This window comes from Lissotriton helveticus, chromosome 11 (genome assembly GCF_964261635.1).
Source record: "Lissotriton helveticus chromosome 11, aLisHel1.1, whole genome shotgun sequence".
Lineage (NCBI taxonomy): Eukaryota > Metazoa > Chordata > Amphibia > Caudata > Salamandridae > Lissotriton > Lissotriton helveticus.
Window position 1 is genome coordinate 1146115104 of NC_136072.1, and position 24885 is coordinate 1146139988.

General features: G+C 45.2%; 1 protein-coding gene across 3 annotated transcripts in view; it reads left to right on the forward strand.

The window, feature by feature from the left end:
* The window catches only part of TRMT2A (tRNA methyltransferase 2A), a 106808-nt gene that overhangs the window by 22014 nt on the left and 59909 nt on the right, over nt 1-24885 (forward strand). For all 3 annotated transcript variants that reach the window (XM_078667920.1, XM_078667921.1, XM_078667922.1), the window contains exons 2-5: nt 7779-8646; nt 12936-13044; nt 13419-13600; nt 14008-14122. In XM_078667920.1, coding sequence (XP_078524046.1) covers nt 7823-8646; nt 12936-13044; nt 13419-13600; nt 14008-14122 — 1230 coding nt within the window. In that variant the 5' untranslated portion in view covers nt 7779-7822. The remainder of the gene's footprint in view (nt 1-7778; nt 8647-12935; nt 13045-13418; nt 13601-14007; nt 14123-24885) is intronic.

The following is a 24885-nucleotide window of genomic DNA, read 5'->3' on the forward strand; positions in this document are numbered from 1 at the left end:
CGATGGGAGGTGGGGACTTCTTTCTGCTGGCTGCATGATTTTATCGATGTCATGGGGTTAGCGGATGGTTGGAGAACATATCACCCAGATAGGGTACAGCACACCTTTCATTCCGGGGTACGCCATAGCCTTTCCTGTTTAGATTGCTGCCTAGTCCCCGCCTCACAAGTCACCTACATCTACGAAATCAAGCACTTACCCAGGGGCATCTCCGCCCACTCGCCGGTATGGATCCACATAGTCCTCAACCAGATTACAGTGGGAAGACTCGCCCCAATTAATCCATAGTACCTCCGGGATCCGAAAATCCATAAAGACCTCCTCAAAGCCATGGATAACTACTTCTTAGACAATGAAGTGTCCGTGTCCTCATCCCAGACATTATGGGAAGCATTTAAGACTGTAATTCGGGGTCAGGCCTTGTCTTTGATCTCTGAAAGGAAGAAGGATAAACAAAAAGAAGTCTCAGACATCGAGGCTTATATTTACTGGTTAGAAGGAGACCTAGAATATGGAGTTACGCCAGAGAAACTCCATTTACTAAGCCTGAAACAACACGATTATAAGGTACTAGTGACTGATAGACCTAAAATTCTGGGTAGGGAAAGACTTGGCAGAATTTACGACCTGGGAGATAAAGCAGGGAAACTCATAGCGTGGCTTGATTTAAAAAAAAAAAAAAAAAGTGGGCGAGCAGACTGCTTCCGGAACTCAGAGTCGATGGAGACAATCCTCTCATTGATCCACAGGTAAAAGTAGACCGATTCACCGGCCATTTCTGTACTGTTTATACAGCCGTAGCCCCACACACTGAAGAGGACTCTCATGAATTACTACAAGATATTAGGCTCCCCAAACTCTCCTCAGACCGTAATTTCATGGAAAGCGACTTGACAACAGATGAGATAGCGCAACCAATCCGATCTTTAAACTCCGGGAAAGCCCTTGGTCCCAATGGACTCCCCTCGACCCGATAAACTTGCGCCAATAGAGTGGATCAGAGGAGATGGTGAAACTGTAGTGGAAAGTGGAACAAAGTTAAGTCAGAGAGAGAGAGGACAGACCTGCAAACTCTGTAGAGGGGAATAGTCTTGGTGGGCTCATTCCGATCTCTGTATTTTGTAGATAATGTTTTTAGCCAAAAAGGATGCCACAATTTATCCAATCCGCTTTTCTTCGGTCAGCGTGGTGTGCCCAAAGATTCTGGCTATTTGGACCTGTAGACATGTTTATAACTGAATCAAAAATACAAAACAATGCAGGGAAAAACCTTGCGCGCTACACAGGTGTAGGAAGGTGGATATCTGACTATGGTTACCCCCTACTTTTTGCCTAGTGTTTTGCTGGTTTTTTACTTAGTTGGCCTGGGATCCTGCTATTCAGGACCCCAGGCTTCCTGCTCTCTCTGTAAAATGGACTCCATGTACCCTAGGTACATATCTAATTGGATACTGAGTCACCTTATCAGTCCCTGTACAGTGTACCTTAGGTATCCAGGGCATAGGTGTACCCAGGGCCTACCAGGGGCTGCAGCATGTATTATGCCACCCCTGGCTGGCCACCCAAATCTGACACAACTGGCTGCACGACAGCTGGGGCAAGGTGGTGTAATCACCCTTTGCTGTAGATATAGTATACCTATATCTAACCCTAAAATGGACACATATCCTCCGATCAGTCACTCCTATGGCAGGCCTTAACAATCCTGAAGGCAGAGTGCTTGGAATTATGTGAGATGGTGCTCTGGCATGAGCTGAGCCCGTGTGCAGCTTGCGGAACCAAGTCCTAATAGCTGTTCCATGATAACGCTATACCATATACTCTTAAGTGCATTATCGACCTCGCGGTTGAATGCTAACTCTGGTATAACATTATCAAAACATGTCGAGTAAGGTGTCATACGAATTGGAATACTACCCCCTCGCCAATTCTGGCGACGGGGGTAGCATTCCACCCTTCTAGAGGGACACGACATGTATGTAACTGTGAACCCCGGTGTGAGAAGTTGGCCTGATGTGCAGTGTTCACTATTCTAGTGATCACTATATATCAGTCCAAACAACCCTTATTGATGATTGGTTGTAAGTCAACCTTATAGACCAGCTATCCTAGTAGCATGGATACGAGCAGTCTAAGGCTAAGACTCTAGAGGGAGTGTTAAGCCAGCTGTTTTACCATCACATTACCCCTTGAACACCCAGTGAAAGGACACCACACAAGTGTTATGAAAATAAACAGTGTATTTATTAGAATCACAACAACCCTGTACTCTTTATGAGGACAGGGTGCTAGGCACACAACAAAACTCTTACGAAAATACTTAAGTTAGCACGTTCTACACAAATGCCCGAGGGGCACGAAAAACCATATACTTTAAAAGTGGAATGCGAAATTACTAGCAGGTAAGTACAGTACTAATAGGCTTTGGAATCGCTAGGACTTGATTATAGAATCGTTAGATTACTTCTAGGAGACCTAGGGGACTCGGGTGCAGAGTGTGCACTCTCACGCGGGATGCGGGACAAAGTCTATGGGAGCTAGTAAAGGCAAAGTTAGTGTTCACGGGCGAACCCGACCTGGTAGGAAGAAAACGACAGTGGATCCTGACCCTAGGATAGTGAGGCTATGCTGGGACACCGAAGTGCCGAAGTTACCTAGCCCAGGGGCTGCAGCTGCATAGGTCTGAAAAGACGTCGGGAATCTCGTTGCCGGACCAGGAGCCTGGAAGAAGGAAGTTGCTGGCAGGCGACCAGTGAAGGAAAGTTCGATGGATCCAAGCCTGGATCAAGGAAGAAGAAAACCTGAAAGCAGAGGGGACCAAGTTCTTGAATCACTAGCCAGTGATTAAGTGGGCACCAGGATGGCACCGGGCGAAGTCACCTCGACTAGGTGAGTGGGCGACGCTGGCTCTGCAGATCTCACGGACCAGGAGGCGTTGTCGGCGACCAGGATGGAGAGGCGAGCTGTCCCACGATGGATGAAGCTGTCGGCGTCGAAGTTACCCAGGATTGGGCAACAAGCCTTGGCTAATTCAAGCCCACGCGGTGGACTCAAAATGGCGTCTTGAGTGGACCAGGAGGGTCCGGAGTGCTCCTCTTCTGGAAGGGAGCAAGGGCCAGTCTGGAGCAACCAGACTAGCAGCAGTGATGTCGTCGGGCGTCGTTCAGAAGGCCACAAGCCAGCGGGCTAGTAGCCAAACAACGCGGTGAGCAGCAAAAAGCAGAAGGGCCCCACGCAGATCGTGGAGATGCTGGGAGGCTGCACTTCGGTGCTGGAGCTGCTCAGGGTCGGGGCTTCTCGGACCCCAAAGCACTCACCAGAAGTCGTGCAGTCTTGAAGATGGCCGGTCCCTCGAGGTCTCGTCACACCCACGAATCTCAGCGTGACTGATGATGTAGGTAGAGGTCAGAGGTGCCAGGGAAGCCGGTTCTCGTCGAGCTGGGCAGTCTTGATCCGGAGGAGAGACGTGCAGCAGACCGCAGTGTTCTTAAGATGGTGCCTGCGGATGCAGGGTGACTACTCCTTAGTCACAAGGGAGAAATCTTAGGAAGAAGTCTTGAGTTCCTTTCGTGGAAAGTAGTTTCAGGATTCAAAGATGATCTGATTTGGAAGGGGGCCAGTTCCTACCTTTATCCTGTAAAAAGGGGCTGGCACGTGACTAAGTCCTGCCCTAGGGGTGGGACTAGGAGGGGGGTGGTTACACCCACTTCCTTGGCGGGCTTTTCCCCAGCACAGGGTCTGGAGTGACCCTGGAACTGGTTCCAGCCAGCCTATGCACAGTGAGCACCGGGGTGCCACGTGCAGTCACCTTCCTCTAAAGCCCTGCCTACCTACAATACACAAAACCCTGTCTGGGACGGTGCTGGCACCGCCCCTGGCAGGAAACCCTTTGTCCTTATCTCCTGCTCTGGGAGGACTCCCAGCAGCAGGAGGGCAGACTTGTGTCTCGGTGGCAGCATCCATTTTGTGGAGCTGAGGCTCTGTTTGACTTTAACCGGGGTTAGGGGTTACATACATGTCGTGTCCCTCTAGAAGGGTGGAATGCTAACCCCGTCGCCAGAATTGGCGAGGGGTTAGTATTCCAATTCGTATGACACCTTACTCGACATGTTTTGATAAAGCGATACCAGAGTTGGCATATAACCGCGAGGATTATAATGCACTTAAGAGTATATGGTATGCGATATCATGGAAACGGCTAAGGGATGGATCCCGAAAGCCGCAGACAGGCTCAGCTCATGCCAGAGCACCATCTCACACGATTCCAAGCACTCTGCCTTCAGGATTGTTAAGGCCTGCCATAGGAGTGACTGATAGGAGATCTGTGTGTCCATTTTTAGGGTTAGATATAGGTATACTATATCTAAAGCAAAGGGTGATTACACCACCTTGCCCCAGCTGTCAAGCAGCCAGTTGTGTCAGAGTTGGATGGCCAGCCAGGGGTGGCATAATACATGCTGCAGCCCCTGGTAGGCCCTGGGTACACCTATGCCCTGGGTACCTAAGGTACACTGTACAGGGACTGATAAGGTGACTCAGTATCCAATTTAGATATGTACCTAAGGTACATGGAATCCATTTTACAGAGAGAGCAGTAGGCCTGGGGCCCTGAATAGCAGTGTCCCAGGTCAACTAAGTCAGAAAACCAGCAAAACACCAGGCAAAAAGTTGGGGGCAACCATAGTCAGGGATCTACCTTCCTACACCCGGTTAAAGTTAATTCGAGCCTTGGCATCACAAAATGGATGCTGCCACCACAGACACAAGTCTGACCTCCTGCTGCTGGGAGTCCTTCCAGCGAGGGCGGCTTGGACAAAGGGTTTCCTGCCTTGGGAGGTGCTAGCACCACCCCAGACAGGATTCTGTGTATTGGGTAGGATAGACCTGAAAGGAATGAGACATGCCTGGGGCACACTAGGTGCCCTGTGCATACACCGGTTCAAACCAGTTGCTGGGACATCCCTGCCCCAGCTCTGGCGCGAAATCCGGACAAAGGATAGGGGGTGTAACCACCCCCTTCCTGGTGCCACCCAGGGGAGGGATCTAGTCAGTAGTGCAGCCCCCTTTAGCAGGATAAAGGTAGGAGCTGGTCCCATTCCAAATTAGATTATCCTGAACAACTTTGTAAGAAGAAACTCTGGACTTCGACGTTCTGCTCCACAGAAGACTGAAGAATCTCCCTTGCGGGCAAGGAGTGTCCACCCTGCAACTGCAGGCACCATCAAGCGTCCAGCGGCTTCACTTTGTTGTCTTCCCTTGAGGATCCAGACTTCAGAGCCCGACGAGACCCGGATTCCCAGACCTGTCCGACCTCAACCTACATCTGCACCACAGCTGAGATCCGTGGGTGCGACGAGACACGTGGGACCGGCCATCTTGAACGAACCTGCACTTCGCTTCCAGCACGACTCCCGAGGTAAACTCAACCAAGTGCTTTGGGGACTGAGAAGCCCCAGCCCCGAGCAGCTCCTGCACCGAAGATCAGCCCTCCAGCATCCACGAGCTCTGCGCGGGGCCCTTCTGCTTGTTTGCTGCTCGACGCGTTGTCTGGTCATTTGCCGGCTGGCTAGTGGCCTCCTAGACGATGAACCTTGAAATCCTTGCTGCTGGTCTGGTTGCTCCAGACTGGTCCTTGCTCCCTTCCAAAAGAGGGGCACCCCGGACTCTCCTAGTCCGCACCAGACGCTTTTTCTACTCACCGCGTGGGTTGCCTTTGCCAAGGCCTGTTGACGCCGATTCCGGATCCAAGACCGCCGACAGCGAGAGCCTGCGTGGGACAGCTCGTGCCTCCATCCTGGTCGTCGAAGACACCTCCTGGTCCACGTGGCTACAGAGTCAAGCGTCCACTCTTCACCTGAACGCGACGACGACATCTGGTTCCTTCCTGCTTCCACTCCAGTCACTGGCTAGTGACTGTGAACATTGTCCCCTCTGCTTTCAGTTCTTCTTCTTCACCGATCCACCCTTGGATCGCACCGGACATCTTCCTCCTGGTCGCCTGCAGCATCTTTTCTTTCAGGCTCCATTGACTTCAACGCGAGAACCCAACACGACTTTGCACCTATGCACCCGCAGCCCGTGGGTGAGGTAACGAGAGCATTTCGGTGCTCAAGGGTAGCTTGACTCTCCTAGTGTCCAGTTCCACAGTCGTTTTAGTCCTAACTAGTCAGGATTGTCCGTACTCCCCTTTTCTTTGAACTGTACTGTCCATAGACGTTGTTGCGCATCCCGCGTGTGAATTCACACTCTGCACCCGCGTCCCGTGGGCCTCCTATTACTTACCTAAGGTTAGGATAGTGTAGTCCCAGCGGTCCTGCAGCCTCCGGACAGCTCCATTTCTTCTATCGACTCTCACATTCCATTTACTTAGTATATGGTTTGCCGTGCCCCTAGGGCACCATTGTAATTTTGTGCAACTTGTCGTATTTTTCCAAGAGATTGTCATGTGCTTAGCCCTCTGACCTCATAAAGAGTTCAGAGGTGTTTGTTATTAATAAATATAGTGTTTATTTTCATAACAACCTGTGTGGTGTCCTTTCATCTGGTATTCAAGGGGTTATATTGTGTTAAAACAGCTGGCTTAACATGCCAAAAGAGTTTAGCCTAAGACTGCTTTGTCCATGCTACCATTAGGATAGCTGGTCTATAAGGTTGACTTACAACCATTCACCATAAGGGTTGTTTGGACTGATACAAGGTGGTCACTAGAACTAGTGAACATCATATATCAGGCCAACTTCTCACAACAGGTAAGTAAGTGATATTGTAAAGGTAAATGTAGTTTTCGAGTTAGGTTAGGGCAAGCGAAAGGGCAGTGGAAAATGTATGTTAAAGCTGGGTATAGGAACGGATGTCGGAGATTGAGAGAACCTAAAATTAAGGATATGGTTAGAGAAAAAATACATGTTAGGATGTTAGATTTTGAGTGCACTATACAAAAAGTGTGTCCTTTTTATCTTTTAGTTTGTTTGCTAAACTAAAAGAACATTGACAAACCCATTGGATCTCGCCTCTCAAAGCTATTGGTGTTGCCAGTGCTCGTGTGTGTTTAAAAATATATATATAGATAATCATTTAAGAGATGGCTGCCACAGATGCAATTGCATCCATAGTGGCCATATTTGAATGAATTTTCTTAAAGCATAAGCAAATGAATTCCAATGTGGATACTAATGCATCTGCAGTGGCCACCTTCAAATTGTTTCTCTTAAAACATAAAATTCATTCAAAGATGGCTGAAGGGGCCAATATGGTGGCAGCCAACTCTCAGGGTGCAAGGGAATTGGAGGGGCAAGCTTGCGATGACGGAAGTTTGAGTACGCAAGTTCCCTCCTGATTCTAAATGCTAGAAATTCGCTATACAAGAACATTCTCAGAGTTTCCATAGTTAAGGGGCTTCTGTTATTGAAAAAACAATGTTAAATGTGGCAAACCAAGATAGCATTCCAAAATTATTCAGACCAGGTCTGCTGTGGCTAAACGATGATGACACTGAGCTGGTCCACACCATGGACCAGGTTGTAGTCACATATTGGTTCATGATTGTAGATGTGCCTAATGCTAGTGCACTCGCCATAAACCATTTGATTTGTTTGTTGGAAGCCATTTTACAAGTTCCAAAATAAATGCCAGGAATTGAGAAAGTGTTACAGGAAATATGAGACCTGTAGGGAAAAGTTTGATAAAATTGACAATCTAAAAGCACGTGTCAGATTGATCTTCAATGTTTTATTTCTATTTATACGAAGAACTTAGAAATGTTCTTTCTGTTCTTTCAGGTTTGCAGACAACTTAATGTACTGGTCAGAAGAAAGAAAGGAGAATGAATTCAGAGGAAGAAACTATAGTGAAAGCTGATAACCAAGATGACATTGATACTGATCTAGTGAAAGATGAACATAAACATTGTGATGGAAACAATTTTATGACAGCCGTGCTTGGAAATGGTTGTGGTAGTGATGCAGTAAAAGACGACCATGAACAATGCGAATATGATTTGGATAAAGCAGAACCTAAAGCAGTGGCTGATCACGAGAATGCAATTGCAGAAGAACTTAAAGGTAGCAGCCAAAGTGTCCCCATGTCAGCAGAAGATGGAGATACAAATGATAATCTGGCGAAAGAAATTCAAGATGGCGGAGAGCCTGGTGGTACTGTCAAGGATTCTAGTATGTACCGATATATAAAGGACGATCTATTCACATCAGAGATATTTAAAGTCGAAATTCGGAACCTGCCCAAGTACATTGGCTTCAATGATGTTAAGAAGTTCCTCGCCAAATATGGACTCAATCCACACAAGATCAAGCTTTTTGGTAAGCAAACATTTGCCTTTGTGACATTCAAAAGTGTGGATGAGCGAGACAAGGCAATGAAAGTCCTTCATGGGGTGATGTGGAAGAATAGGAACTTAAGTGTCATGCTTGCCAAGCCGAAGGCCGATCCCATTGCAAAGAAAAGGAAAAAGGAAGAGGAGGGGAAGGACCACTCTGAGGCCAAGCGGCCTGCTGTAGCAGAAGCAGTAGACCTAGAGACCCTCAACAAGCAGATTGCAGATGTGGTGACACCCCTGTGGAATATACCCTACGAGGAGCAGCTGAGGAAGAAAGGAGAGGAGTGCCGACAAGTTCTGCACAAACTAACTGGGTAATTGTTCCCAAACTTTTTTCATTACGAGATCTAGTCAGTATTCAATTAAAGTATCGTAATGTCAGGGCACTGACCTAATTGCTGTATGATGAGAGATGAATACTAGCTGGTTGTTAAGGGCTGGCTGTATTGTATTGTAATTGCATTTATATAGCGCTTACAACCCCTTACGAGGCGTCAAAGCGCTTTTTTGGCGAGTAGCATGCTGCTCCGGGACCCATAGAGGATTAGTGTTGAATTAGTATAGTGAAACATGCGAGTACATTTTAAGTGGTGGATAGGTTAGTCAGTTATTTGGATTCTGAAAGATAGCAGAATCTTGAAGCACGCTACTCTGGAAACCCATAAAAGATTAGTGCTGAATTACTATGGTGAAATATGAAAGTAAATTGAGTGGTGGATATTAGTCAGTTATTTGGAGTGAGGAGGGTAGCGGAGGGATAAAGGGGAAGAACAGTTTGCATTCATGTAGCACCTGTCAAGGTTGGCACTCCGCAGGATCAGTGCGCCGTGATAAAGCTCCACCTCCGGACCTCCCGAACACCCCGATATGTAACCACAGGGTGTTCAAGTGAAACTGTGAGGGAAAAAACCCCAAAGGGGAAAAACCCGGGAAAGGAAAGGAAGGGGACTGCTGGGAAAGGGAAGCTGTAAAACAAAGTGCACACAGGTTAATACAATTCCTTAAACCTACTCTCATTGAATTCTCGCAAAATAGAAAGATATGTCACCTGCCCTGTTTATGCTTTGTAGCTTCCAGCCAGCCATGTACTCCTCCTTCCTTCCTTCCTTCCTTAAACAACATAAAACCACCATTAGTGTCTATGGTTTAACCTAACATGACATGTAGTATTAAACACTAAGGAAATGTACATACCCCTGGGGGATTAACCGCCCCAACATAAAGCAGCCATGGAAAGTCTGAGGCACTAACGTGACAACAGATCCTCTCCTTTTCGGATAAGTATTTCAAATCCCATCAAAACAACTCCCAAAGTAATTCCCAAGCCAGCGATATAGATTCCCTCATCCACACCGTGTGGATGCAAAGTGCATAGAAAACGTCATAAACCACACCAAACACGGCAGGGCGTAGTTCCAGCACTACCGCCGCCCGCTTTGGTATTTGTAATCCAAAGTAGAACTTCCAAAAGTCATGAATTCATGACGGCAATGTGGAGGAGCCCCCCCTGCATTCCGCCACTGGACGGATCTCTGATCCACTGTACAACAGCAAACTCGCTGTCTAATTCTCTCTCACGGAGACTTGCTAGCAAATGCCCAAACGAAAACGAAACCAGAAATATAGCCAAGTCCCAGAGCTAACCGCTCTTTAACAAACACAGCAACGCTCAACCCAGGAGGCGCGGGAACGTTACCGGATCTAAGGTCTTGTCCGCCTGCAGCAGTTCCAGGAAAACACAGCCTCCAGGAGTCCAAACAGGGAACGCGGCTAGCGCTCCCGCAGGTACACTGGTAAAATCAAGTACACTCGCTCCCCCGCCCGGACTCGCTATATCCCATCGCAGCAAAGGCTCATGGGAGATGTAGTCCGAGGCTCGAGCGTCATGGGATGTGTAGTTCGGTAGGCGCGAGTCTAAATCCTGACAGCACCTGTTACCCCTGATGGGTGTTGAATCTCTTTTCTGGCGAGTAGGACACTACTCTGGAACCCAAGGATTAGTGTTGAAAAAAATTAGTATAGTGAAGTATGAAGTAATTTGAGTGGTGGATATGTTATTCAGTTATTTGGATACAGAGGGGTAGGTTGCGGGATAGAGGAGGGAAAGAGGTTTGTATTTATATAGCGCTTGCTTCCCCTTGATGGGGTGTTAAGGTGCTTCATTGGTGAGTAGCACGCTACTCTGGAACCCATAAAGGATAGTGGTGAATTAGTATAGTGGAATATGGAAATTGAGAGGTGAACATGTTAATCTGTTATTTTGATAGAAAAGGATAGTGGAGGGACAGAAAGTGAGATTTTGTTTTCTTCTTTTTTTGTGGTTCTAGCAGTAGGAGGAGGCTTTTGGATATGTAAAAGGGGTTTTTGAGGGGAAGAGTCGGAGGGAAGAGTTTATAAAGGTTTGTTTTGGGGGATTGATATAGTAAAAAGAGGTGTCAGATGATGCAAGGAGAGTCTAGAAAGGGTTAATTTGGGGATCATAGTAGTGGTATGGGGTTTGGAATAAATGAGAGAGTGGATGTAAAGGATATATTGATATATGTATACGGTAGAGCATTGGAAATAGTAGTAGAAAGAAGTTTGAGATGAGTCAGTAGGTTGGGCCAGAGGATATATTGAGAGAAGTATAGGCTGAGAAATAGGGTAGTGCGTTTGAAATGCTAAATTAGAAGAAAGTGATAAATATATAGATCCATTACTACATTGAAAGTATATAGATGCATAGAGGATGTAAGTATATATAGATTAAGGATTTTGATAGAGGTACAGGTGAGGAGAACTGGAACAAAAATGGGAGAAGAAATATGGTGTCACTTTGCCTTTTGCAGGTTTTTTTAAAATATATTTTCGGGGAAGATAAAAATGACATTTGAGAGGGGAACCGCGAAATATGGGAGTTTGAGTGATGGATTTATGCAAACCTTCACAGACTGTTATCCACAGGTTTGCTTCTCCCTATTAGAATGGGCTTCAGGGCCAAAAGACAATATGGGATTTAAGTTGTGGTTACTGTTCAGGCACAAGTGAAGGGAAGTCACACCACCAAAACTCATCTTTTATCAGGTCTGATAGGAGAATATGGGGTGTAATACAGGTGAGGGACTGGTGTGAGTAGATCTCTTGGTACTGTAGGGAAAGCAGTATAATGAAGTTTTAGAATTTAGCAAATCTAAGTAGTTTTTTGTGTGTAACATGGGGAACTGTGGAAGGGTGTACCTTAGGCTAGGAGAGGGGTAAACAAATAATGAAGGTGTAATTACAGTCTAGATTCCAAGGTAAAGGCACGATAACCATTGAGGAAGCAGAATGCCGGCAGGATTGATGCTCTGTGTAACTTAATCACAGTGCCTTAGTAGGCCTCCATACAGTGAGTTTAAATGTTGGAGAATAATTCCACCAGGCATAAGGAAAATTCTATCTAGATAATATGTCCTGGAACTCTTGCCTTTTTCTCATCTGCTCCACCTACATTTTTCTTTCTTCGGCACTGAAATTATGTTCTAAGATGGCATATAGTAGGTTAAAAGAATCCTGCATACAGAGACATCGAAGCTTTTCTCAAAGCAGAAATATTAAGGGTGTTAATACTGAGTTATCCTTTTGAGTGCATGAGGGCAGGAGATACTAAAGGCATTGTCTCAAACACTTGTCTGTGGGATCAATAGCAGTTAGTATTGTGAGTTGGAGATAGAACATCAACCATTGGCTCGCCTACCAGACTTGGCATGAATAGAGATTCATGGAGAAAGAGGGCGAGTATGGTCCCCAAAAAGCTGATTAATACCCCCCCCCCCCCCCTTTGAATTACAGAATCAATTAAAGAAGGTTCCCCACTTCATTGCATTGATTATGTTCTCTTGTTACCTATGTAAAAAGTCAAGATGGATTGCGATGTCATTCATGTATACATTTGACTGGCAGATACCTCTGGGGTACAGAGCTCTGCGATTTGTTTGTGATCTGTCAATAAAATCTGTTTTTGTTTTTTTAAAAAAAAGAAGGTTCCCCACCAGGGATATTGGTTAAATCAAAAACACAATAAAGGTAAAGCACAACTGAAATATTTGCCAAGGGACGTTCTTTGTATCCGAGGAATGCACAGAACCGAATTGTAAATGGCCTCCAGGTGAATGGGAAATGTGCAACATAAGAGTTCGATTTTTGCAGTTCACAGGGTCTCAGAAAGCTGCTGTGGATGGCGCTTTCACCGGCTGCAGGGGACTGGGTCAGAGCTGGCTGTAGTAGACTGGTTAAGAGCCAAAGGCAGTAAGCTGGACTTAAGCGGATTGCAGTGGAAGGTGGTCCCAGCCAGGGGCTTTGCCCTAAATTTCTTCAGATTGCAGTGGAAGGTGGTCTCAGCCAGGGGCTTTGCCCTAAATTTCTTCTAATGTTTTCCTTCTGTTGGAATTGGTGAAGCACATTTGCTAGAAACATTGTGTGATCTGCAAAGCACAAATATGAAAAAGTAAAACTGGCCCCTCTGTAATATCTTCAGCTCTCCAACACTGTCACCTCAAATTTACACATTAGAGCAGATGAAATACTAGTGTGAAATGAGTCCTCCTGCAATCACATGAATTGCAATTTTTCTTTGCTCTTCCAGGGAAATTGCAAAGAACAATAAGGCTCTCTTGCCATGGCTTTTCCTGCAGAAGCAGAAACACGATGATCTTTGTTGTCCGTTTGAAGGAGTGAAACCTTCCCCTGTTCAGGTATTGCACTTCAGCGCACTGTATTGATAATTTAGTATTATGTTCAGTTCAGCTTTTTATTTATATTGCAGTTACATATTTTTATTCTGTTAGGGCAGAAATGTGTTAGAAATATTTGTTGGAGGACCAGTAAAATCAAAGCTAATTATACAAATCAATGTTCTTGTGGGCCACATGAGTATCTTCTACTTGTAGTCAAGGCCTTCAGCCATGTGCAACAAATCTAAACAGCAGCCCTTCCCAGGTACCTCCCGTGAATAAGTTCACAGTGCCCCCGCCAAAAATGAGTATTGTGTGTATTGTTGGGATCCTCTGACTTAATTTCTGCAGGTGAGCTTCTCTGAGTTAACCTATTGAATTATCTTTCATCACAGACAGAGTATCGCAACAAATGTGAGTTTTTAATAGGTGTTGGTGCCAACCAGGAAGACAAAACTGTGGGTTGTCGCCTGAGCAAGTACAAAGGTGGAACATGTGCCGTAGTGGAACCATTTAGCACCATTCACATTCCTGCTGCCATGAAAACAGTTGTGAAGGCATTTCAAGATTATATCAGGTGGGCGTCTAATAATGTGACTTCTCCAGAATGACAAATGAGGCTCTATTGTCTGTAAAAAAAAATCACTTATCCATCATATTCTTTAATTTATCGAAAGTGTAAAGGGCTGAGCAGAGTGAAGAAAATAACAAGTTACATTTACCTTCCTTTTCAACAGTAGTGCTACTTGAGATTTATTGTTGACTGGTGTGGGCGCTCTGGCCTGTTAATTGACTGCTTTTGGATTATGGGTAATGTCTATTTGACTCGCTCTCCTCTTCCCCGAGTAACAGGGCAATAAGATATTTTCGAGTGTTACAGTGCTTTAATTTTTTGGCGTTTCTGCATAATTTTGTTATGTTGGAGTAGGGATCAGGAAACATCAGCAGCCCTCTTTCCTTAACGTCATCCTTTGCTTTTTGCAGGTCTACACCATACTCTGTTTACAGTCCAGAAACCTACGAAGGACACTGGAGGCAGCTGACTGTCCGCATGAGCAAAACCGGTCAGATTATGGTGATTGCACATTTCAATCCACAGGTACAAATACCATCCCCGTGCCATATATATTGTAATCTTGCCTCTCTTATGGGCCTCTTCTAAGCCCCATCTTTTTCATATGGGCTATAATTTCAGGTGTTTTCAATACCCTTCAGCCCAACCCATTTTAATATACATCTTGTGTGTAGTACCCTGGAATGGGTGACAGCTTGTTTGTATTCCCAAAAATAAGTATTATTTCAAAATTCTTCACATCAGTTTGCCTTGGATTCATTTTCCAATTTGTGACAGGTAAGTAGGTTTGGTCGCTTTGCTTACATGCTTTGGCATAGTCCAAATTAGTTAGCACTTAATAATAGCATTGAAGCCTTTTGAAGTGTTTGTGAAACAGATCTTGATAACGTAATTTGTCCTGGTTGATTTAATTTGATCAAGTGGAGAAACTGGTCTACAGCTACAGGTCAAAAACGTAACCAATAGACCACGGTTCCTATTCCTACTCCATTAAATGTTTCCTCCATATAATTCTTCTTTTTGGCTCGACCTACAGACAGGTCCAGCTGTCTTGTTGTCAAATTCCTATTATCTACAATACAATCTACATAGAATAGACTTTGGGTCGGCCCCTTGCTCATTTTGGGTGTCTCCCTTGCCTGTCTCAGTTCCCTGCTCCTTATTTGATGGCTTTCCTCTCTGCTCTTTTGTCCCACCTCTGGAGCATAGCTACTTTACCATGTTTCTGATTGGTTCACTTGGATCCTGACTTGAGGGCCTGTTTGTTTTTTATTTGTCCTCTATCACTGTCTGCGAGGGCATCCCTTTCCTTGTTCTCTTCCACATCCCCAGTATTATTTAAAACATTTCTTATGCTTGAGCACAGCAGCTGCACACAGTACCAGGCTCATTGTATTTGCTACTGCCCCCAAAAAAACAATTCCTTTCTTTTATATTTTTTTATGCTTTTCATGAGGGCCAGCCACTTCACACCGCTACCAGGCCACTTGCGTTTTTGATTCCGCCTCTTGTGTTTTGTATTTCTTTTTTAATCTTTGTATGAGGGCTTGGTTTATGCACACTACCAGAATCTCACATTTTACATTAAGGCATAAGAACCATTCCAGTATGGCCCTTTGCATGCAAAAGAATGTGGGACAGACATCATGTAATAGTTTTTCCCTACACTTTATATAAAATCGTTACATGGTGGCCATTACTTCTTTGTGCGTATGCACTTCAGCCATTTGAGAGAGATACAAAGCAATAGGCTTCACTGGTAGGACCTATTGAATTTTCAATGCTTCTTGTCCTGGGTCATTCATTTGACAGTCTCTCATTGGGCTTCAAAAGAAAATATATACAGTAATGCTGAACAATTCCGGCAAACCAGAGCATTTGCTACTGAATGCGCAAGTACCTGAGCTTGTAGTTCAGATTTTGACTCCAAGTCACAATTTGATGAGAATATCTCAGACCATGTGCTATTCTAGTTGCCTTATTATTTACATCTTCCTTTCAACGAGAGGAGACATTTAGATACACTGAAGAAGACCATCATGATATTCCAACTTGGACAGCACTGTGATCTGCAAAAGGACTTTCTTTTTATGAATAGACAAATGTGAAACAATTTATGGATATTCAACAGCATATGACATGCTGAATTAGTGATGTCCACTGCTTATGGTACGTGAGTTAACCTACCAAATAGCTTTTCTGGTTCTTTACACTGATCCCAGCAAGGGAAAGGCAGAGGCTTGAGTTACTCCATTTATCACACTGCAGAAGCAATATGTATTCTCTTTAGGCTGCTTAATTACTGGGAGAGAAAACGACACACTGTAAAGCATTGAGTTTTGATCTTTAACTTGGAGTGTTGCAGTCTTGGCTGTAATCGGGACCTGAAATTCTTTGACTATATTAACAGAGCAGTTGTTCATCTGGTCTGCTTCTAAGCCTCATTCAGACTGTTCCAATATTCACGATTTGCTTGTGTTCTATTCTCCATTCGGTGCTTAGAATGTATACTCTTGTATCCGATTGGTCATTTTATAATCTGAAAGGCTTTGGGTTCTACCTGACCCTGCATATAGCCGCCTCCTTTCCTTGGCACTCCCTGCTGCGCCAAGCATTCAGTCTTCTGGGCGTGAACTCACAAAGTGGAGCCCTCCGTAACCTGCTCTAGCACACCTTTGTGTCTTCCTTGTGTGCTATGTTTGCCTGAAACTGTTCTAAAGCCTATACAGAGGGAATGTTCTTTACCTTTTTATTTCTTTGTTGCACTTGGCCTCCCTAGACAAGTCGGTCCCTATAGGTGCCTTTTCAGTTCAATGCTCTAAAAGACAACCCATTTGGTTAGACGCTATCTTTGTGCCCTAAAATAAAAAAAGCGCAACATTTTGGGAAGAAAGTGGAGAAAAAACTTTCCGGGTACTCTAGTAAAGAAGAGCTATAAAAAATGATCGTAATACGATAAAGGAGACTCTGGCCATCTTTTATGCTTTTAAAATAGATCTAGCCTGTAACTCAGTGAAATACGTTTTTGCAGTCTTAAATCTATGCTTGATCCATCAGCTAAAAATCTGGCGGAGTCTCCATCCATCTCCTGCTGTAACAATTAGCCAGTTTTTTTTCCAAAGAAGATCCAGGACATTTATTCCACTTTTCAGATCCACTTGGTCCCCCTTACCACTTTGTCTATTGTTACATCGTCTAGGTTATTGGGTGCCAGAGGTCTTCAAACTTTTCCAGGTTGAGCCCCCCCAGCTGAATTCTCCCAGATGTTGGGCCCCCCCACCACCCGACAGAAACCTCGGGAATCCGGCACACCACATGATCGACTGCCACGCGCACACCACGGGCCATATCCGGCAAACAATGCTCAACACAACAAGAGTGCCTAGCAAACTGCAGGCCTGTGAGTGGGTGTGGTGAAACGACAGAGGCGTACCACACAGCTTAAAACACAATCCTCCAAGACAAAATGTGCGCAAATTCTCCCCACTAGGATGCCCTGCCTTACACAGGACACAGATCAACAACAACACCACCAACATGAATGTGACGGGTGTGCCGGTGCCCAGCCACACCTAGACTCTCAATCTGTGGGTGGATCCCTGCCACTGCCATCCTCAGGCTGTGCTCCACATCCAGTCCTGAACGGTACCTAGTCTTCAACACCGCAAGTGCTGAGAACCCAATCTCACAAACTCCCCAACAAATAAACAAATACATTGTAAGATGTAAAGCACCATGCACAAGTGAACCAAAGGGAGGACCGCAGTGATGAACCCACTATAGGGAACACACCATGGGTGCTTCACCAAGCGGAACCCAATACATGGAACCCGACCTTGCCCATGGGGGCCCGCATTCAAGTAGCATACGTCACGCAAAATGTCACACGCATGATGCATAGATCCCACACATGAGCACACATAGAATACAGAACAGTAACACATAGGCAAGGGAGCAGCCAAACAATTCAAATACCTCCCACTCTGAACCACAGCTCCCATGGCATCAAGAAAGCAAAGAAAGTCATCACAACCCTCCCCATCCATCATGTACACCTTGTCATCCACCAACTCCCCCACCATTCATTCCGTCCCTCCATCTGTGCCCCATCCACATCCAAACCCCTTCAACCACTTGCAAACCCATCCACCATCCATCCCTCCATCCATCATCTCACCCATCCATCCCTCCATCCACCCCCTCACCCATCCATCCATCATCCATCCATCCCTTCACCCAATCCATCCCCTCACCAATCCATCCACTCTTCCACCTATCCATCCACCCATCCATCCAACCAATCACCCCTTCACCCAAGCTATCCTCCCACTCATCCATCCACTCCTCCACTCATCCATCCACTCTTCCACTCATCCATCCACTCCTCCACCCACCCATCCATCCACCCATCCATCCAACCACCCACCCTCTCACCCATCCAACCACCCACCCAACTACCCACCCTCTCACACATCCAGCCATCCTCCCACCCATCCATCCCTCCCGCTCTCCACCCTCCCCCCACTCATGCATGCACTCTCTGACCCATCCATCTCCATGCTCCTCTCCTCACCCATCCATGCACACACCTGCCCATCCACGCACACACCTGCCCATCCACGCACACACCTGCCCATCCACTCTGCCAATCATTCATCCATGTCCTCACTCATCCATCCATCCTCCCCCTCTCTCTCTCTCCATTCCCCCTCACCCAGCCACTCATCCCTCCATCCACCCTTCACCCATCCACCCACTCATCCATCCACTCATCCACTCATGAATCCATCCATTGACCACTCATCCACCCCTTAACTCCTCCATCCATCCCCCCGTCCATCCACCCTCCTCAATCACCCATCCATCCCCACATCCACCCCTTCACTCATCCATCCATTCATTCATTCACCCCTTCACCCATCAATACATCCATCACCTCTCTCATCCATCCATCCACCCACCGACTAGTCCACCATCCACCCCCCATCGATCCATCCACCATTTCACTGATCCATCCACCCCTCCACCCATCCATCTACCCTTCCAACCATACACACATCCATCCACTCCCATCCATCCCTCCACTCATGCATCCATCCTCTCTCCCACCATCCATTCACCCTTCACTCACCATCCATCCACCCCTTCACCCATCCATCCATCCCCTCACTCATCCATCCACCCCCACCCATACATCCACCATGTCACACACACTTCCACCCATCACCCCACCTATACATCCACCACTCCACCCATACATCTATTCACCCACATGGCAACAAAACGGACGTCTGGTGGCCGGCTCCACCCGACATCCCTTACACATTTGATGAATCAAATTCAAATCTGCAGACCAACATCCCTGAACACCACCACTTCGGTGCCCACACAAAGATCCTCATGAGTTGAGGACCGCAGACCAGAGCCCACCGTCCCGATTCATGGCCCAAACCCGGATTGCAACCTCTCCCTCCCTTTCCAAAAATAACTGAAGGACTCCCGCCCTCCCACCCCCCCTCACACCCACCCCCCTTGAAAGGCTGGGGCCCTGGGTCAGAGCCCACCCCGCCCGTGCCTCAAAACCTCTCCGGAAACCTTCTCTCCCTTCTGGGAAGAGCTCTTTGTAATAAGAGCCAAGGACTTGAATTGCTCTGGTGCAACTGCTTCTGTGGGTAGGTTGGTGGTACTGCTGCAACTGTGTCAGTGGGTAGGATGGTCGGTATTTCTATATATGGAGGACTGTGTCCTGGATTGCTACCTTAATAATGGTAAATCTTGCCATTTTGTGGGAAACCCTGGCATGATAATGCCCACCTCAAGCCCTGCACAATTGTGGCAATGCTCTGTCATGAAATACTGAACCAGGGATAAGCAAGACAGAATCTATCGACTTGGGGCTACTTGAGAAGGAGCTCATGCTTTCATTGCCCAAACCTATTGTAATGTTCAGACCCACAGAGAGGAGAGTTGTCCAGTGTGTATTATGTGATAGGTGCATGGGAGAGGGCCGGAAAATAGGTGACAGACATAGTGAGTGTGTGATGTATGGATGAGATAAGAGGGAAGTGTACGTGGTCATATTTCATTTATGACACCCTCATTAAAGCCCTGGCTATTTAGCCAACAACATATTGAATGCTGAGATTCTTAAACCTATATTTCTAATAAGCAAAGTACAATACAATTATTATAATGCACAGAGATATAAGCTAAGAAGCCAGGACCGATAGGTGTCACACTTGACAACAATGCGGAGTGAAGTGAAAGGGTGTTGTGCAAATGTAAGGAAAATAAAGGGACTGCGAGAGAGGTGTAGGGAAGAGGTGAGTGTTCATCGTGAGAGAAAATTAGCTTAGAAAAGGAACGGTGCACCTAAGTGAAGGTTGCAGGTAGAAATAGTATTGGAAAATAGTTAAGATTCCTCGTTAAGCTTGCTGTGCCCAATAGTCAGGAGGCCCCACTAAATGTTATGCCCAGGTCCCATAAAAGCGTGAGACATTCCTGCCAAGAATTGTTTTTAGATGGGTGAGAAACAATTTAAAAATAAGTCCTGAAACCTGAATAACATTCTTATTTTAAAACATGAGGCAAACTGATTTTGTTAATTTCGTTCTACTTTAATAAAACCAACTGATTTCTCCTCATATTTAACCACATCATTTGTATTTGAACAGTGGAGAACGTTTGTTTTCTGTGTTTTGTGTTGTGTCAATGGAGCAAAAATTGCGTCATACCAGTTTGCTCCGTTTTGTGCTGGAGGATAAAGGTTTAGGGGCAGATTTACAAGCCCCTTGCGCCACTTTTGCGTCACTTTTCCCATTTAAAATGACGCAAAAGTGGCGCAAGGGCCTTGTAAATAAGCCCCTTAGTTTGGAGCACATACGTTTTGGTCCATTACGTAAAACAAAGGTGGCAAATAATAGAGCAAACAGATTCATCCTGTATTCATACCACCACAATGATTTGCCCTGTATTTACTGAAGTGCAAAATATCTGTCATTAGGCCTATAATGGCTACAGTGTGTTAGAATACATTTAAGACACCAATCATACTCTTATGCAGAAAGGAAGCAGAATCGCCTGCCCACGTATTCGAAAATATTTTTTTTAATGCAGACTTCAAGTGCCTCAAAACCTCTCCGGAAACCTTCTCTCCCTTCTGGGAAGAGATAACTCTCCCAGGAGGGGGCCAATTCACGGAGTCGACAGCTTCAGCTGCAGTGGGAGGCAAGCGGTCTCCTCTGCTAAAACTGAAAGCGTGTATGTTTGTTTGCTTTCGTTTTTAGCAGAGGAGACCCCCCGCCTCGCACCGCAGCCGAAGCCATCAACTCCATGAACCAACCCCCTCCTGGGAGAATCACCCAGACAAAGGAACGGGCACAAAGGGAAGATCGGAGTGGAGCGCGCGCCCCCCATGGGATGGTGCCGTGCCCCCCCAGGGGGCCGCGCCCCACAGATTGAAGAACCCTGGGTGCCAGTCTATCCTCATTTAAGCCCATAGCAGATGAAGATCTGATAGAATTGGCAAACACTGTTAAGTCCGGTTCCCCGTTAAACCCGGCGCTCCCTTGTATAATAAATACATTTTCCATGGTCGTCTATTCCTTGCTGAGAGACCTATTAAATCTTTCCCTATCTACTGCACTCACTCGCTTGCGAGATGGCAATTGGCAAAACGCAGCAGGAGGTTTTGTAGAAATCAAAACTAGAAATTCTTCTTTAACGTTTATTTTTCCTTTCCAAAATTTTCAAACTGAAAAAAGCCCTAATTCTGGATTATTGTTTATCAGCACCATGGGTTTGGATCCGTATGGTGATGTCAGAGGCCTATGGGAGAGGCAGCTGTTAGGGCCTTCTATAATTAACCTAAATAATTAATAATTTTGAAAATGGAGGTGGCCATACCCCTGACAATCAAATGTGTTACTAAAGAAATGTGAATCATGTTAAGGTTTTAAGAAAGTGATGGTGTTTTGGAGCCAAAAAAGTTCATCAGTAGGAAATGAAACAATTTGAAGATGTCCTGCAATATAGTGTTTTATTGTATACTGTTTTTATTCCGCAAGTGTTCGTTTGGTCATATACTGAGTAAGACAAGGATGAAAGCGTGTCATATTGGGGCTAATAACGTAAAAAAATTCTTGGGAGTCCACGTGGGGTCAAAGAGCTGCCTAACATGGTGATGCAGAGTGCGGTGCATGTGACTATTGGAGCAGAGATCTCAGATCAGACACTAATGGAGTGCATATGTTTGTAAGGGAGATAAATACAGTGTGACCTGAGTACATAGCTGGAACGCATTCTAGCTTAGTATTAAAAAGGGATAGAAGACGAGTAAATTAATATAAAGGAAGCGTGGTTGGCTGTGAGCAGGAAGTATTGATTGCAGTGTTGGAGGGGTTAATCGAAGATACTTGTCTAAAATTCAACAGCTTTCAGATACACTGTTCAGTATGTCATACATTACCATGCTAAATTAGTTGTCCTAATGAGAGAAGAAGGTGAAATCGATGTTTGTTTCCTCAACAATGAGGAGGGCCTTGCAGGAGTAGTAATGTTGGTGTGGCACGTCCATTCTTTCAAATGCCACATTTAGTCACAATGCAAAGAAAATCTATAGGAATGTTGCACAGCTTTTAGATATACCTCCGATTATGGTCTGTCGACTGCCTGACTATTAGCAATTTGTGTTGTAAACCTTTTCATAGCACACATCGTAATTAATGGTAGTGTGATGAGCACATTTCCTGCGTTTTTCCACGGGTAAAATTCAGAGCGTCAAACCTGATGAAATTCTATGGCGGAAAGTGCTTGGTAATTAATGGGACATGCAGATATTTGTGATATAATTACCACAATCTGCATGTTATGCCAATTTGAGGGCAGTTACCATATGTGTGTGTACATAAGTGCACCCAATAAATGTACATCTCTGCTGAGTCTGACTACATCGGATCAGGTAAAGATCACTCCCTTTTCCAAGCTGATCGAAATCTGCGTCTGTGTTTTTGCATTACACAAAATGTATGCTGGCAACAATTGGGTTATGTGGCCTACGTTTCCAGTTAAGCTTCTTATTTTTTACTTGGCTTCATTTTCTAGTGGAGCTTTGCATATGCTTTTTCCTATTGCAAAAATGTCATTTGAATGCATTTCTTTCAGGTAGACACTGTCGCCTTGTAGTAGTCTGCACATTTAGTTTCAGGGTCGTACACTTCAGAATACACAAAATTGTTTTATTTTCTGTACTCATGGGAGCCTACTTCTCTGCTGCAGTGTAATTAAAACCTTGTTCTGCACCCCTGGCACAGTGTGATAAGCTTGCCTTTTTATTATAAAAACAGCGCCAATGCTGAAGTCGGTGAGAGGTTCACTTCATGATGAACTCTTCATGGAATGCTGCTGTGACCTGTTACTGAGATGCAGTTCAGCTGTCCCAGACCTTCATCCTGGGAAGGAAGATAGGCGTGCAGAAAAAGCGTGTAGGCTTTCACCTTCAAGACAGGGTGCATTCCTTAATGCACTAAGGCCAGCTTCCTGGTATATAGTACCAAGGTAGGGGGATGGGTCATTCCAATAGGCAGGCAGGCGGAAGGTACCCCAGTGTGCTCTCTTTAGCATTGAGATATTAGGAATAGATAGGAATGTCATGTCTTTTAGGATAGTCTCATCATGTATACCCCATTCTTACATACATTGTCCCATCCACATGACAATAACTATTCTAAACAGGTGACCTTTTACCTAGTAGCTTGCTCTTGTCTCTACGACACCAGGCTCTAAGTATTCTATCATAATCCCTGTACCTGATGTGCATAAACACATCCCCAGGCATGGCAACATTATTCTGTATAAGAGTCCCCACTTTTTTCATCCTTGGTCATCAGCCGGCTGTGCATGATCACATTTGCTAAGAAAAGCATTGGTGATTGTTTTTCAAACATTTATGATTGTTTTTAAAACATCCATTGTTTTTTTAAAAACATATCAATACTAGAAAAAACCCTGGAGTGACCACTTTAGTATAAAAGACCCTCACTCCCCCCTTCAAATTAGAGGAGAATTCCTTCCAAGCTGAGACGGGGGTCCTGCATGCCGAATCTTTGACAAGCAGCGGTCTGACATCCCTTGCAGGGTGTCCTCCTCGAAGCGGAGATGGGGGTCATTCCTTCCCACCCATCAGGTGAGGGGGCTGGTTCTTCCCTGGGGTTTTCTTCGCTACAGAAACACATAGTAATGCACACATCCTCCTACACATCCAAGTTAGGCTAGGTACATTTTAGCAAAATTACTTGGGGCCCATTTTAGGAATATGCAAATGCTACTGTTTTTATCTGAACTGCTTCTGTTTATCTTATTAGCAATATTGTAGAAATGTATCTACTATTGACTATATTGGTACTAGCAGTCTCTTTCATATGCTTCTGTCTCCTAATTGTCGCAGCACATATGTTTACACGAGGCTGTCGCTGGACCAATAAATTCTTATTGACACGTCCTAATCACCATCCTGTGTATTTTCTGAGATAAAGCAAACTCGAGAGTCTGAGCGAAACGTACTGTACTGTTTTCCATGATCCCAGAGGAATTAGGGTTGTCGTGTTCAATGTTTGCTAGAGACAACCTACACCACTGTAGAATACAGGAGGGTTTTAGTGGCACTGTAGAGCTAGCTGGTCTAATGGCTGACATATCCTGTGGGGGTGTCCGGAAGCGGTTTGGACACCAAGCCCTCCGTTTAGGTCATCCGAAACGCGCAGGTCCTGGGGGACTCCTAAGAATTACACGATAGGAGTAATGTTAGTAACTTTATGAACAGTTTTACATGGTTGAATTATTTGTTTTTCACCGTTCTAATGCTTATTGCAATGATGTCTCCTCTTTTTCATAATCACAGTTTCACATTTATAAAGATTAGAGCTTTTCAATAAGCATTTGAAAATGCAATACTGTATTTTTTCTTTTGTACACTTAGGGCATGGTTGGGTTACAAACAAAAAGGTAGCTCCGTTTCCACAATTTGCTTGGGAATCTGAGTGGCATGCTCTAGGTTACTGGCAACATCTGCAACTCTGTGGATTTAGGAATTTAGAAGCAGTACTGTGAGCTAGCCATACAGACCATTGAATACGAATTATATGGCAAGACTCAGTCCCTATATTATGAAGTTTTGTTGTTCTACATACACAGTCCACCTAGATATGTAGGAACCGTATAACAATTGTATGGCATGAAAACCACGTCCGTCATATCAACCTATAACATCATTTCTTCGTTGATTGGCATAG